This window comes from Gossypium raimondii, chromosome 8 (assembly GCF_025698545.1).
Source record: "Gossypium raimondii isolate GPD5lz chromosome 8, ASM2569854v1, whole genome shotgun sequence".
Lineage (NCBI taxonomy): Eukaryota > Viridiplantae > Streptophyta > Magnoliopsida > Malvales > Malvaceae > Gossypium > Gossypium raimondii.
Genome location: NC_068572.1, coordinates 29,772,192 through 29,788,647, shown reverse-complemented (window position 1 = coordinate 29,788,647; position 16,456 = coordinate 29,772,192). Strand labels below are relative to the sequence as shown.

General features: G+C 36.6%; 1 protein-coding gene across 1 annotated transcript; it reads left to right on the top strand.

Moving 5' to 3' along the window:
- The first annotated feature begins 8,385 nt into the window (after window positions 1–8,385).
- Window positions 8,386–11,922, top strand: LOC105791194 (protein ROOT PRIMORDIUM DEFECTIVE 1). The gene is made up of 2 exons (XM_012619147.2): window positions 8,386–10,327; window positions 10,414–11,922. Exon 1 carries the CDS (start codon window positions 8,594–8,596, stop codon window positions 9,968–9,970), a length of 1,377 nt encoding a protein of 458 aa, XP_012474601.1. The 5' UTR covers window positions 8,386–8,593; the 3' UTR covers window positions 9,971–10,327; window positions 10,414–11,922.
- Window positions 11,923–16,456: the final 4,534 nt, after the last annotated feature.

Below are 16,456 nucleotides of genomic sequence, written 5' to 3'. Positions count from 1 at the left end.
ATTACCCAAATGGCATCTTTCTTCTTCGGAGACATCGGTAACCCAGATAAAAAATCCATAGTGATTCTTTCCCATTTCCATTCAGATATAGTGATTGGCTGAAGTAACCCCGAAGGCACCTGATGTTCAGCTTTAACCTGTTGACATTCCAAACACTTTGATACAAACTCAGAGATATCCTGTTTCATACCCGGCCACCAATACATCTTTTTCAGATCATTATACATTTTATTACTCCCCGGATGTACAGACATAGTACCGCTATGGGCCTCGTGTAAAATCTTCTGTATGAGCTCTGTATCCTTCGGCACACATACTCTACCTCTGAATAATAAACAACCGTCAGTCCCAGTCTGAAATTTTGAATCATTACCGGATTCACAATATACCCGTTTAGCCTGTAACTTCTCATCATTTTTCTGAGCTTCACATATTTGTTGACGAAATATCGATTTAGCTCTCATTTCAGCTATGATTGAACCATCATCAATCAGTGACAACCGAGCATTCATAGCTCGTAAAGCAAATAGAGATTTCCAACTCAAAGCATCAGCTACAACATTAGCCTTACCGGGATGGTAATCAATAACCAAATCATAATTCTTTATCAATTCAAGTCATCTACGTTGTCTCAAATTCAAGTATTTCTGTGTCATCAAATACTTCAAGCTTTTATGATCAGTATAAATATGACACTTTTCTCCAGACAAATAATGTCGCCATATTTTCAATGCAAATACAATAACAGTTAATTCAAGATCATGTACCAGGTAATTTCTTTCATGTGGCTTAAGTTGTCTTGAAGCATAGGCTATTACCTTACCTTCTTGTATCAAGACACAACCTAAACCATTTAATGATACATCACTATAAATAATAAATTCTTTACCTGATTCAGGCTGTACCAACACAGGTGCTTCCGTCAACAATTTCTTCAATCGGTCAAAACTTTACTGACATTTACCTGTCCATTCAAATTTAATATCTTTCTATAATAAACGGGTCATCGGAGAAGCTATCATAGAAACCCCTATACAAATCTCCGATAATAGCCAGCTAGACCCAAGAAACTTCTCACTTCCGATACATTCTTCAGTGGACTCCAATTGACAATAGCTGAGATTTTATTCGGATCTACCCTGATGCCTTCTGCGGATACAATATGTCTGAGAAAACCCACCTCTCGGAGCCAAAATTCACATTTACTAAATTTAGCATAAAGCTTTTTTTCACGCAAAATTTGCAACACTATTCTCAAATGTTCTGCATGCTCATTTTCATCTCGAGAATAGACTAAAATATCTTCAATGAAAACTACTACAAACTTGTCTAAATACGGTCTGAATATCCGATTCATCAAATCCATAAATACTGCAGGTGCATTAGTCATCCCAAACGGCATAACCAAAAATTCATAATGCCGATACTTGGTTTGAAAAGCCGTCTTTGGCACATCTGGCTCTTTTACCCGTAACTGGTAATAACCCGATCGGAGATCAATCTTCGAGAATACTGTGGCACCTTTCAACTGATCAAATAAGTCATCAATTCGGGGTAACGGGTACTTATTCTTTATAGTTACCTTATTGAGCTGCCGATAGTCAATACACAATCTCAAAGACCCGTCTTTCTTTTTCACAAACAAAACTGGAGCACCCCAAGGTGAATGACTCAGACTACCAAAACCTCTATCAACAAGTTCCTGTAACAGTGTCTTTAACTCTTTTAATTCTATAGGAGCCATACGATACGGAGCTTTGGAAATTAGGGTAGTTCCCGAATTCAGATCTATAGAAAATTCCACTTCTCTTTCTGATGGCAACCCCGGTAATTCCTCTGGAAACACATCAGAAAATTCACATACAACTGGCACTGCCTGTATCTTTGACTCAGATACCTTAGTATCCATTACATATGCCAAATAAACATCATACCATTTTCTGACACACCTCTGAGCTGTCATAACTGAAATCACATCGGATAATTCCTCTATCAGATCAGATTACTACTGCATCATGCTGAGTTAACCAATCCATGCCCAATATCACATCAAACTCATCAAAAGGAAATAACATCAAGTCAATTGGAAAACAAATACCTTTTACCATCAGTGGACAATTTTTACAAACATTATCCACTATCACAAACTGGCCCAGGGGGTTCGAGAACCATAAATTCAGTAGGTTCAACAGACAATTTTTTAACAAATACTAATTTTGTGCATATGTATGAATGCGTAGAGTCAGGATCAATTAATGCAATAACATTAGTATCATGGAGAGAAAATGTACCGGTAATTACATCAGGGGAGGACACCTCTTCCCGAGCACGAATAGCATATGTTGTTGCGGGTGCTCTAACATCTGATCTAACTACTGAGTCTCTAGACATACCCCTATTACCCGCTCCAACTCCTGGGTTTCTCTGTGGTCTACCTCTGGTAGAAGCATTTCTTGATCTCGCACTAGGTATAACTTCTCTCTTAGCTATTTCGAGACAATCCCGAATAAAGTGATCTGGTGCACCATATCTAAAACAAACATTTTCACTTGCTCTGCACTCTCCAGGGTGGCATCTACCACATTGAGGACATTCTGGCCTAGGAGGTCAAGTACTGCCCGTACTTGCAACTGTAGTGGTTTGAGCTCTAGAACCCTCAAATCTTCTGCCTCTGCTTCAACTAGAATATCTGGCTGGAAAATTTGATCAACTAGAGAGCTCTCTAGGTCTTTTAAAAGTAGACTGAAATGATTTACTCATTTGCCTCTTATTTGTATCTTGCAATTCAACTTTAGCTTTGCCCTTCTCTTTTTCTTTTAACAAATCTTCCACTTTACAGGCTCTTTCCACCAAAAGGACAAACTCTCTGATTTCTAAAACACCTACTGCTAGTCGAATATCATCATTAAGCCCTTCTTCAAATCTCTTGCACATTTGAGCTTCGGTTGACACAAACTCCCGTGCATATTTACTTAGTCTAACAAATTCGCGTTCATATTCAGTCACAGTCATCTTACCTTGTTTTAACTCAAGAAACTCTTTCCTTTTCTGATCTATAAATCTCTGGCTGATATACTTCTTTCGGAACTCCTCCTGAAAGAAATCCCAGGTAACCCTCTCACTCGGTACCACAGACACGAGAGTCTTCCACCAGTGATAGGCTGAATCTCGGAGAAGTGAAACAACACACTTCATACATTCTTCCGGAGTACAAGATAATTCTTCAAAAACTCTGATAGTATTTTCGAGCTAAAATTCAGCTTTCTCAGCATCATCGTCTTTGGTAGGCCGAAACTCTTCAGCCCCTTGTTTCCGGATCCTATCAACTAGAGGTCTCTCTCTAATAACTATACCTGCACTTGGGGAAGCTACATGGGGAACCTGATAATCATGAAGGGTGGAGGTCTCACAGCCGGATTCGTACGAACGAACTCGGCAAACCAATCATTCATAGCTTGGAAGAAGACTTCTCTAGCTCCTCCTCCCTGACTAACTGATATGGGCCTTTCACTAACATTAACATCTGGTGGCACCGTCCCTTTTGCGGGAGCTGGCGCATTACTCTCTACTTCATCTGTGCCAACTCGTTTGCGATCCATAACTATAAAAGAAAAAATTTTAAAATCGCCAGGAGTCGTCACACTATCAAAATATAAGTATGGTATGTATAGGTAAACTCTTATTCATACTGAGTATTTCGATCCAAGAACCGACTAAACCTGCTCTGATACCAACAAATGTAACACCCCTTACCCGAGACCGTAGCTGGACTCGAGCTCGAGGCATTACTTAACTTATTAGTTCGGGGCATAAAAATTTGCTTTTAAAATTTATCTCACTATTTATGATAAAGCGGTCCACTCGCACAGCAGTCACTAAATCATTTATAACTCAAGATACAGAGCTCAAAATTTAAATATGTAAACTTTCCCTAAAACTAGACTCATATATCTTCTTATCATAAATTTTTCAAAATTTTTGGTTCAGCCAATTAGTACAGTTTATTAGTTAAAGTCTCCCCTATTTCACAACTCGACTATCCTGACCTCTTGCCACTAAAAATAAGTTTTCTCATTGTAGGATTTTCATATGGTGTTCTTACTTATTTCTACAGAAAATATACTCAATAAAGAATCTATACATATAAATTACAACTCATAAATATTTTTTTACAATTTTTAGTGATTTTCTAAACTCAGAATAGGGTACTCCAAAAATAGTTCTGACCCTGTCTCACCAAAATTCACATATATTAAAATATGAAATTTCTTTTGCTAAACCGTTATTTTTCCCTGAAAATAGACTCAACAAGATTTCATTCTATATATCATACACCCTCTAATTCATTTTATACTATCCTAAGTGATTTTTCAAAATCACGTCACTGCTGCTGTTTAAAATCTATTTCTTTGCAAATTATTACTCTTTCATGATTTCTGTGCATAATTTATCATATAGACATGTATAAAAACAAACACCTTCATACTTAGCCATTTTGACAACTATTCATCATTAGATATTTACACATCATTCTTTAGCAAAATCATAATACAACATTCAAAATAAGTAAGTCCCTATACATGCCATAGTTCAAACATAGTTCATCATAAAATACCGAGTCATTGTGGTTGATAGTGTGGACGATCTCTGACATCTTTAGGGTCCTCAAATTTGATTAATAATGCTATGTAAAAAGAAAATAAACAAAGTAAGCATATTGTTTAGTAAGTTTACAAGTAAATAAATAGCAACATTAAACACAGATAATAATAATCAAGTAACATAATCTTTAATTTCCTCCTTACTTGATCTCTTACTCATTCACTTACTTGTTTACTTAGATAACTCATAATTATGACTTACTTTTCTCTTGCTGAAATGTTGATTCTCAATGGGTAACGTAATATACTCTTAACTCTTATAACTCACTTGAACTTGCCATTTATGCTTTTAACTGAACTTTCATGGACATAAGTTATTTACTAGCCCGTTGAACCACATTGGAATAATAAGGATATTTGGGTCTCTTTCTGATAATAACATGCCAAAGCCATGTCCTAGACATGGTCTTACATGGGATGTTTCATGAACTACCAGTGCCATATCCCAGATATGGTCTTACATGGGAGTTCTCATATCGGTGTCCATGCCATGTCCCAGACATGGTCTTACGGGGGACCTCTCATCTTGGTGTCAACGCTATGTCCTAGACATGGTCTTACATGGGACCTCTCGACTCAGTGCCAACGCCATGTCCCAGACATTGGTCTTACATAGGACCTCTCGTCTCCGTGCCAACGCCATGTCTCAAACATGATCTTACCTGGGACCTCTCATGATCTCAAGGATGCCAATGCCATGTCTCAGACATGGTCTTACATGGGATCTCTTTACCCAAATGTCATGACTTTTGTATCCAATACCTTCCTTATGCTTCAACGGGACTTTTTAATATCAATTCTCTATCGTCTCATACTTGAGTCAATATCAAATAAATTCATGAAATAAATACATAATTGCTGGAAATTAACAACATTAATAATAATTATTAAAATATTGCATTTATTTACCGTAAACTTACCTCGGTAGCAAATATAGGCAAACTTATCAATTTAGTCTAAACAGCCCTCGACCCTAACTTTGGTAAAATTACAATTTTGCCCCTAAACTTTTGCATAATTATGCTTTTTCCCCAAAGCTCGGAAATTAAACTTCATCTCATATTCTTATGTTATATAACATGCTGGACATTTTTCTCTTCTATGAAAACATCAAATTCTCACTCTAACACTTACTTATACGCATTAGGAATTTTTACCGATTATGTCAACTTACTCGTTTTCGCTTAAAATCGGCTAGCAAAATTTTTTAACATAATTTCTAGCTTCATATTCTATCATAAAACATCAAAATAAACACTTTTCACCTATGGTTATTTTTCCAAATATAAACCCTAGGTTAAATTATTGCTAGAATAAGCTAAATTAAGCTACCGGGATCTCGAAAATGTAAAAAGCATTAAAAACGAGGCTTAGAATCACTTACTATGAGCTTGAAAAAGTGTGAAAACCCTAGCTATGGTGTCTTTCCAAATTCGGCAGCAAGCTATGGAGAAGATGATATTTTTGCCATCTTTTTCCCTTTTTATTCTTTTTATTATTCATTTACTAAAATACCCTTCATTAAAACTTTAGTTATTTTTATCTATGCATCCCTATTTTTGTCCATGGAAATTTTATGGTCTAATTACTATTTAAGGACCTCTACTTTGATTATGCACTTCAAATAAATCATTTATCATCTAAAACTCATATTTACCCACTTTTGCAATTAAGTCCTAATAGGCAATTTAGGAATGCAATCAATAAAATTTCTTATTAACACTCTAATACTTATATCTAATCACTCGATTAATCATAAAAATTAATAATAATTTTTTCTTTAAATCGGATTTGTGGTTACGAAACCACTATTTCGATAACCTTAAATTTGGGTCATTACAAGTTGTCTTTCCGTATTACTATTTGACCATGTAATACCGCTTAGTATCAGTTAAACATTAAACAACCAATGAGTAACATTTGCTTCCATTTTGCTTTGTATGCAAAAATTATGTGAGGATAATATACAAAGTATTAATGTAATTTATGAATAATTTTATTAATCAATCTGTTCAAAAAAATTTCAATTGTACTTAGACAAAAGTACTACACTTAGGCACCAGATCCAACAAGTTGTAGCATCCCGTAACTCGAACATGACAATCAGGTCAGGAAGAGGTGTTACATTTAGGATAATAATTAGGATTTGGGTGGCTATATATAGTGTGTCCCCCTTGTAACTCATTAATTCATTCATTCTCTTTTGAGTTAATAAAGTTCTCTTTAAGTTTCTCTCTTCAAGAATTTCTCTTGAGTTTTCTTTTAGAAGAGTTTTAACAATCTTTTTAGATTTTGAGAATCATCTTTAAGCTTTTCTTGCCAGTGTATCTTTCTTGGAGGAGAAATTAGAGTTGTTTGAAAAGAGGTTATGGATTCATATTGTTTCCAAGGGTCCTTAGAACTTCTACATGCCATCTTTATCTTCTTCTATCTTTCTTCTTGCTTTTCTTTAGTTTTCCATTCGATTCTTGTTTTTTCTAATCTAATCTTTGTTTGATTTATTTATAGGTCTTAATCAACAAAGAGAAGATGTTCTCCCATCATTATACATCAAGAAACACTAAAAAATAGGAGTTCTTTTCTTTTCTTGTTAATTTGAATTTTTTTGTTGCAAAACAATTTTTGTTTTGCTTAATTCTTCATTCTAACAAACTGCTTTGTTGATTGTGTTTCAGATCTAGTTGGAGGCCTTTTTTTGGTTCAAGAATGGTTTCTTCTCCCCTAATAAACCCTATTATATTCATTCTTAGACTTCTTGGCTGCCTTTTCTTATTTTGTTCTTTGATTTTCTTTTTATTCAATTTAATCAAAACTAATCTGTTTTGTTTCTTTTTTTTTTTCATATCTGAATTCGCAACCTCTTTTTCACCAAGATCAGTCCAAAACACTCTTATTTGCTTGGATCTTCATCATACTCTGCTGGCTGAATCATCTTGGGTTATTATCTTATGTTTTTTCATTCGGTTCTTTGCTTTATTGTTCATATTTGTTCGTAATTCTTTGTTTTCTTATCTTGACAACCCTAATTCGGCTAGAACTCATCAAGAATAAGTCTTTACATAGCCGAATTGGACTCTTTCTCAAGAACCCTAATCTGATTCGAATTTCTCGCTCTTTTTCTTTTTAATTACTTGTTTTAGTTGTTGCCCTTTAATTATTAGATCTAACGTGGATTGTTTACATTTTCAGGTTGTGTCAACCTCCAGTTTTCTTCATTCCTTTAGAGTCTTAAACCAAATATATGACTTAGATAAATTTACGATCATGTTCCGCACGCATCCTTATCAGAATCTCAGAAATGAATACGCCGATTTAAGTTAAGAAAATTTTAACTATTAACAAAGAGATGTATGAGTTATACACCAAAATATAAATAGATTATTTGGTAATGTAACATTATCTCTATTCTATTATTAATAAAATAAAATTTCTCTATCTTTTGTACACAATTCTTGCATAAAATTATATTAGTGTCATATATTATTATTTTTAATAATGATATTTAAATTCATTACTTATATTATTTTTATAACATTTAAAATATAAATTAATTTATATTTTTAATTATTAAATATAATAAATTATAAATTAATTTAATATATTTTTATTGATATATACAACTAGTTGCCACATGGTACGACTAAAACACCTAGTTTTAACAAAACAAAGAATATGAGTGTAGCTAATTCAGAAAAAAAAAAATGAGTGTAGCTGAGGTTAGGCCTGGATTATTAGATTTGCTTTAAACCCACAATGAAGGCACCCCTATTTTGGATCCAGTCGAGTCCATATCACATCCGGCTTCTGGTTAAGAGACTCCTGAAAAGAGTCCGCCAAGTAACAGACGCCGCCTTCTTTTTCGTTAGTTTCAAAATCTGTGCCACTTGCCGCAGCTCAAAAACCCTAAACCCGGAATCAATCAATCTCATACAATGCTGGTGTTCTCTTACACTCGCAACCTCCTCAAACCCAGAAGCTCGTCGCCTTTCCCTTTCACCTCCATAATGCACATGTCCCAGTCCACCTCTATCCCTAAAAAACAGGACAGAGTACGCGACCACGGTTTCGACAACTACATGGAAGCGGAGAAAAAGACCCGGAAAGTCCTCAAATTCCAATCTCTCATTCTTTCCCAGCCAAGTCAAACCTTGCCCATCTCTCGTTTCGACTCTCTCGCTCGTCGCCTTGGTCTCGGCTTCAAAGAAAACGAAGCCGCTGCTTATCTCCTTAAATTCCCCCACGTTTTCGAAATCTACGAGCACCCTGTTCTCAGAATCCTCTTTTGCAGGCTAACCCAGAAGGCCCTTCTCCAAATTGAGCAAGAAAAACAAGCACTCCATGCCCAGTTACCTGATGCCGTCACCCGGTTAAGGAAGTTGGTTATGATGTCGAACACGGGCCGTTTGAGACTGGAACACGTTCGGATTGCCAGGAAAGAATTTGGGTTGCCTGATGATTTTGAGTACTCGGTAATTCTCAAATACCCTGAATTTTTTAGATTGTTTGATGCTCGAGATACAAGGAATAAGTACATTGAGATTGTTGAAAGAGATCCCGAGTTAGCTATTTGTGCCATAGAGAAAGTTAGAGAGAGAGAGTACAGAGAAAAAGGACTTGACGCTGAGGATGTTAGGTTCTCATTTCTTGTTAACTTTCCACCTGGATTTAAGATTGGTAAGTATTACAGGATTGCAGTTTGGAAGTGGCAACGGGTTCCGTATTGGTCGCCTTATGAGAACGTATCTGGTTATGACTTGAGGTCATTGGAAGCTCTGAAGAGGATGGAAAAGAGGGCAGTGGCAACTATTCATGAGTTGTTGTCATTGACTGTGGAGAAGAAGATTTCTTTGGAGAGGATTGCGCATTTTAGGATGGCGATGAATTTGCCTAAAAAGTTGAAGGATTTTCTGCTTCAGCATCAGGGAATATTTTATGTTTCAACTAGGGGGAATTATGGGAAGCTTCATACAGTGTTTCTTAGGGAAGCTTATAGGAAGGGGGAGTTAATTGAGCCAAATGATTTGTATTTGGCGAGAAGGAAGTTGGGCGAGTTAGTTTTGCTAAGCTCTAGGAAGGCAAAGGTGGATAAGGAACTGGTTAGCTATAGGAGGGATACGGAAGTTGATGACATCGTGTGTGTTAGACCAGACTATATGGAAAATGACGTGAAAGATTTTGGGGTTGAATATGAAATAGAGCACGATGGAAGAAGGGAAGGATGTAGTTTAGATTCTGATTTTGTTTCTGATGACATAGATGAGACTGAAGATTTGGATGAAAGGATGGATGAAAAGGAGGATACTGTTTAAGTGAATGACAAGGCCTAAATTCTGTTAGTTCTTATCATTGTTAATTTTGAAACAGTGAACTTATAATCAGCCAGACTTTACAATGGAAGACCACTCTTTGCATTCATTAACATTAAGAGGACATTTTGGATTAAGGATAGTTTTTTGGATCTGGAGAGTGTCAATGGATTTCTTTGTTGTTGGTGGAAGTAGCATTTCTATGTTAATGGACTATTGAAGAAGCTGAAGGCATCTATTTTGCAATTCTTCTTGCCTGTGTTAGTCACCAATGCAAGATGTTGGTGGAAATTTCAGCAGGTAAATTGAAATAAGAAGCTCCCAGAAGATTTTGCACCATTAAGTTGCTACTGCTATAGTGTAAGTGCCACAAGTCTCTTATTTTTGCCCTCCCTTCCCTCCATCTGCATTTTAATGTTCTGTTCACCCTTTCAAATTCTGTACAGGTGTTCTTTCTTTCTGTTTGGCAGGAAGAGAAACCAAAAAAAAATATTGGTCAGGGTTAAGCAGATGGATGGGTGTTCTACGACACTGGAAAGCAGGCCTTTGGCTTGAAGTAGGTGTCCCTGTTCCATGATAAAGCGTATTGGCTTTTTATTTACATTTTCCTGTCTAGAGGTCTTATGCAGAGACTAGATAATAGTGAGTCATTACAAATGTAGAATAGGGTCTGATTAAATCCTAGTATTTCTGCTGCAAATGACACATTATATCCTGTTCCTTGAGCGCTTAAGGTTTTAAGGAGATAAATATGGTGGTTTTTAAAGAAAACCGTTCACTTAAAGTTTTCTTTTATCATTTCTGGCAACCTTGGAATGAACTTCAAGAGGAATCGGCTTATCTGGTCAAACAAACTGGAATGCTTTGTTCTAATTAGCATCATATAAAGTTTGCATATTCTCTAGTTAGAAGAATTCATTTTTATCATGCTAGTTTGGCTTTCGAGTTCTAAGCAAAATACAGTCTTGATGGAGTTTGTAGATGAAAGTTATATTGATTGGATTATATTGAGTCTTGATGAGATGAATGTAGAGATGCAAAAATTCTGTGGTTTGGTGAGTGGTAACAGCTCAAAGTATGATACTGGGTAAGGAGTCTTCCAGTACCTATATCCTACTTCTTATGACATGAGGTTGATCATATTGTAGTATTAGTCTAGAAGAAATTAGATACACAAGAAGTCTGACAGGGCTGCTCGAGGTTTTGGGATTTGAATTGAAGCTCAAATTCTAACAATGTCCACAAGTCACTAGGAGACCATATGGTGTTTCTTATAGACCTGGGATTTAATTCCTTGTGATAAAGGAAAATAGTTTTGTTTTACAGCACAACTTTTTTCCTGCCAAGTAATATGCAGAAGGAGAAAATTCTTGTTTTCCAATTCGGATGATTCTTTTTATCACAGCTTATATAAAACTGTTTTTTATATACCTCAATTGCTTTTGCATAACAAGTTAGTCCACATGAGTGGACCAGAAGATGATGTCCGCCAAAAGTCATTGGTCAGAAATTGGTTGGTTTGGTTTGAAAATCAAGAGCTAAAAATATCTTAAAAAACAAACAAACTATAGTTTGTGTCACGTATGTGTCAAGTATTAGGTTTGAAATCTGGATGAGTCTTCATAGCCCCACGTGTGAGCACTGAAAACAACAGACACCAACATAGTCTTTGATGAGTATAAACTTGATTCTTGAGAATTATGAATTGGATATTTCTTTGTATACAGTTGACACCAGATACACTCAGTCAGAACCCCTGGCCCTGTAACAAGGGTTGCCCTATCACAGGTAGAAGGCGTCAGCCTGGCTACTTTATTCATTTTTAAACTAATGGTTCATAGCAGGTTGTGATTGTGATTTGGATGGCGAAAGCTTTTGTTGCTTTGCATTTGTGTTACGCAAGGCATAACTTTATACTTTGAAATAACAACACTGATTACTGGTTTGATTATTAACCCCCTTATTATTATTATTTTTCATTATCTTGGACAGTGATTTTGTTGTGAAAAACTTTAATAATTTATTGAAAATTTCATGTAACTGGATAATTAACTAAATACTAGGAATTATGGCTGAAAAGGAGCATTGTCATTTTGATTTGAATTTAATATCGAACAAGGGTTGTAGGGACATTTTATTTGAATAAATGTGCAATGCATCTTGTTCATTATTAATTTATCTTTTAATAAATTAGGAACCGACCGTCTTTCATGTTTTCAAACGTGTCTTAGTCTACTATTTTTGTCTTTGTTTTACCGATTATCATGGGACATATTTAAATTAATTATACAATCGACGTATACTGATCAGTGAAATCTGAAATTGACATAACATTTTAATAAATTCATATAATTTAGTTGGGATTGAACGAATGAGCTAAAAGATAATGTTTGTGTTATATTTTAAGATGTATATATATTTTTATAATTAGAGAGGAAAATGGGATTATTTGAATTGAACTCAAGTTATGATGCACTTTTTGTTATAAGACTTTTGCTATTACACCAAGTTGGTGACAAAATTATAATGTGTTTTAATTGATGGGTTGGGGGGTGTAATTTTGTAGTTTTCGCGTAGACGTCCCACGATCCCATCATCAGCACCCAAAGTCCTAAACCCCAAAGTACATATTGTGAGGCTAATCTAGTGTCTGATCTGCTCACGTGAAATCATTCATCAGCAGCCGTCGGATTATCATCATCAAACCAAAGGTAATTTGAATCACAGTATGTATGATCCAGATTATGGTGGCCTGTGAAGTAACAGATAGTTTTCTTTCGGCAGTCTCGAGGACGTACGCGCTTCCGCACCTTCTAAGTTTGAACACCAGGTGGCCCCTACCTGGACTCAACGGCCACTGTTAATGACTCAAGGGTCTTAACCTTTAAGGCTCCATTTGCATTTTTTTTTTTAGGTTGTTTCACTTTAATCTAAAGTTGGGTTAAATAAAGTAAAAATATGATAAAAATGGGCAAAATACATTAAAGGCTCTTTTTTTAAAATTTATCGAAATGAGCCCGGTATTTTATTATTTACCGGAATAGGCCATTTTCCTTAAAAAGGCGTTCGTCGGTAGCGATGTCGGGGGCGATGTCAAGAACGCGTCCTCAGGGGCGCTTTGCTTACGTGGACACAAAGCGCGCTTATGAGGACGCGCTTTTCTGCCACGTAGGCAAAGCGCGCCCCCAGGGACGCGTTTTGTTGCCACATAGCGCGCCCTTGGGGACGCATTTTTGTCGTTTCTCCACCGTTAGGTTTTGGGTTTTTAGGGTTAGAGTTTAAGGTTTTTAATAAATTAGTTTAGAGTTTTTAAGTTAAGGGTTAGATTTTTTAAGTTAAGGGTTAGGGTTAGGGTTAGGGTTTTTGTTAGGGTTTAAGGTTTAGGGTTAGGGTTTTTGTTAGGGTTTGTCAATTAAATTATAAATTTAATTATAATTTATAAATTTATAAATTTATAAATTTTTAATAAATTATTTTAGAGTTTTTAAGTAATACCTCAAATAAATTTCTATTTTATTACATCAAATAATATCAAAATATTCAAAATGTTTGTACAAATATATTAAAATACAAATCAATCTCCGTGCCTGTTGGATTCAGTGCCACATGGTGGCCGTCGATGGTTACGCGCTAGATTCCTCCTTTGTCCAGCTTCCGGCAGGGGTTGTGATTGTTTCGATGGGGATTCTGGTTCCTCCGGGAGGGCATCTGGTTGTCGGTGTTGGGACGATGAGCCACCTTGATAGAATAGTGAATGTGGAGGTATTTGCATCACCAACGGCGACGGTGTTTGAAACTTATACGGTGATGGGGATTGGTAAAAAGAAGAGCTCCCCGACGACCCCTCTTGCGATCCCTCGTGCGACGCTAGCCTATACATCGGCGGTCCACTCGGCATAACAGAAAATGGAGATGAACTGGGCCATTGGCTCCAATCTGCCATTGGACTCGAAAAAGAAAACATATAGGGGTTAGGATAAATAAAAGGGTTAGGATACGCACCTGGCATCATCAGAAAAGGCTGTGCCGTGGGTATCATTCCTTGAACTGCTGGGTCGGGTGACTGTGTCGGTGCTCTTGCTGGGCCTAGTGATTGAATGGCCGCTGATGATGGGCCGAGTGAATGTCTTGGCCTCGTTGATGGGCTTGCGTCGTCATCCCTTCGTTTTGGATTTAAAGGCCCACGTCGTTCCCTTTGGACACGTAATTGTCGCTGCCTCTCCTCTACCGATAGTAAATACGGCTTATCATAGATCCTAAACCATGGCATGTATTCTGGAACGCACGCTAACTCCGGAACGATGATCGGTTCCAGAATAGGTATATAATCATACCGATCTTCCCACATTTGGATGTAGTGGGACCAGAATCTCGGCCAATCCGTATGCAATTACCGTAGGTCGATTTTGTGGTGATCATCAAACACCTCAGGTGCCACGGGAATCGGTTGTCTACATCCAAATTGTCATAACACTCTGTCTGACTGGTGTATCTCCACGGTCGCATAGCTGATCAACGCGACTTTCGTGTGCCAAGCGTTTGGATTTTGGAAGAACTCGTCCGGAATTACTGCCCGAATTGCCGGATCCTCGTATGGTGACCATTGAAACTATATGAACATGATAGAAATATTAGTTATATACATAATACTAAATACTAAATACCAATCGACTAGCTCATGATGGAAGTATTAAATTTTATTTAATACTTACATGTGCTTCCGACTGTTGGTCTAATAGAAGCCGTATATCTTCAAGAGAGGTAGGTAATCGAGCATAACTTGCCGGATTGTTCCACTTAATTAAAATTTTTGTTAGCATACTATTATTTTTAAAAAATCTACATAATAATTGTAAAAAATTTAATATAAAATTTACCTCGTTATGAGTGAGAATGTATATGGGTGGTCCACTCGAGGACGTAGAAATGGAAAGCTAAACCGTGCCCATGATCGCAGAGTGACAGCAACCTCCGATTTTAAGCTTTTGGTCGCTCCGCACATCTCCCAATATAATGTTGCCAAGACGGTAGACCCCCAACTCAATTCACCAGCTGCTCTAAAATCAACGAGTTTCAGCAGCCATCTTAGATGTACGAGGTTCCGTGACAAGTCCGGTATTAAATAACCTCTAATTATCTGAAGAATGTATGCCCAAGCATATTGAATTCTTTCTACTTCAGTTGAATCATCATCCAGCTCCGGGAATGTGTCTCGTAGCCAGCCCATCTCGATCCGACCTCCATTAATTTTCTCCGGAATAGCGCCCAAAAACTCGTAGCACACCGCTCCCCAATCGCCAAATTGAACAGACCCGGTGATTGGGTACCCGTCCACCGGCAATCCCAATTGCAGATTTACATCTTCTAAAGTGATAGTGCACTCTCCACATGGAAGATGGAATGTGTGCGTCTTAGGTCTCCACCTCTCGATCAATGCACTGATAAGTTTCGGGTCCAACTTGCATCCCCGGCCTACCGACGCCACGTGCCAAAAACCCATTTCCCACAGGTAATTCTCTACCAACGGTGATGGAGGACCATATGTATATTCCGGATATAACATTCCAATATCCGATCTACAGACTTTTATAACAAATAATAAATTAATAATTATCTAAAAATGCATAAATAAAAAAATCTTAAATAATATTTAAAAATAAATTTAACACTTACCATTTTCATTTGTTCGACGGATATGTGCTGGTTATCAAGACGAATCAATTCTCCGGCCATTGCTAAATTTATACAAATTTTTACGACTTAAAAAAATTTAAAAAAATTAATTTTTTTAAAATAATTAAAAATAGGGATTTAAGAAAAATTTAAGAGGAAATTGAGAGCAAAATAAAATTAAATATGAATTTAAGAGAAATTTGGAAGGAAATTGAGAGTAAATTGAGAGCAGATTGAGAAAATAATTGAGAGAGTATTAGTTTGTGAAAAAAATGAAAGGGTGGGGGGTTTATAGGTTCTTTTTTTTTACCGTTGGGGGGGCAACGGTCAAAAAATGACCGTTGCATTGTTCACGCGCGGGGAAAACGCATCCCCAGGGCCGCGCTACGTGACAACAAAACTCGTCCTTGTAAGCGCGCTTTGTGTCTACGTAAGCAAAGCGCGCCCCCAGGGACTCGTTTTGCTGACACGTCCTCTGACATCGTGCTGACGGGGACGCGTTTTCGGAGAAAAGGGCCCATTCCGGTAAATAATAAAATACCGAGCCCATTTCGGTAAATTTAAAAAAAAGGGGCTTTTTTGGTATTTTGCCCGATAAAAATCATTGTTTTCATTTTTTTCTTTTTATTTTAAAAATAGTTTTATATGTTACATTAAAAGATATAAATAGATGAATTTTTAACAAAATAATAAATTTACTTTTTAATCTAAGGTATAATGACTATTTTTCTTTGAGTAGAGAGAATAAAATATAATCGATTCCTATTATAGGACCTCCACCTTAAATAATCATAAATTTGAAATCCATTAAATTTT

Excerpts from the sequence above, each read along its gene's own strand:
- LOC105791194 (XM_012619147.2), top strand. The coding sequence starts at position 8,594 with ATGCTGGTGTTCTCTTACACTCGCAACCTCCTCAAACCCAGAAGCTCG.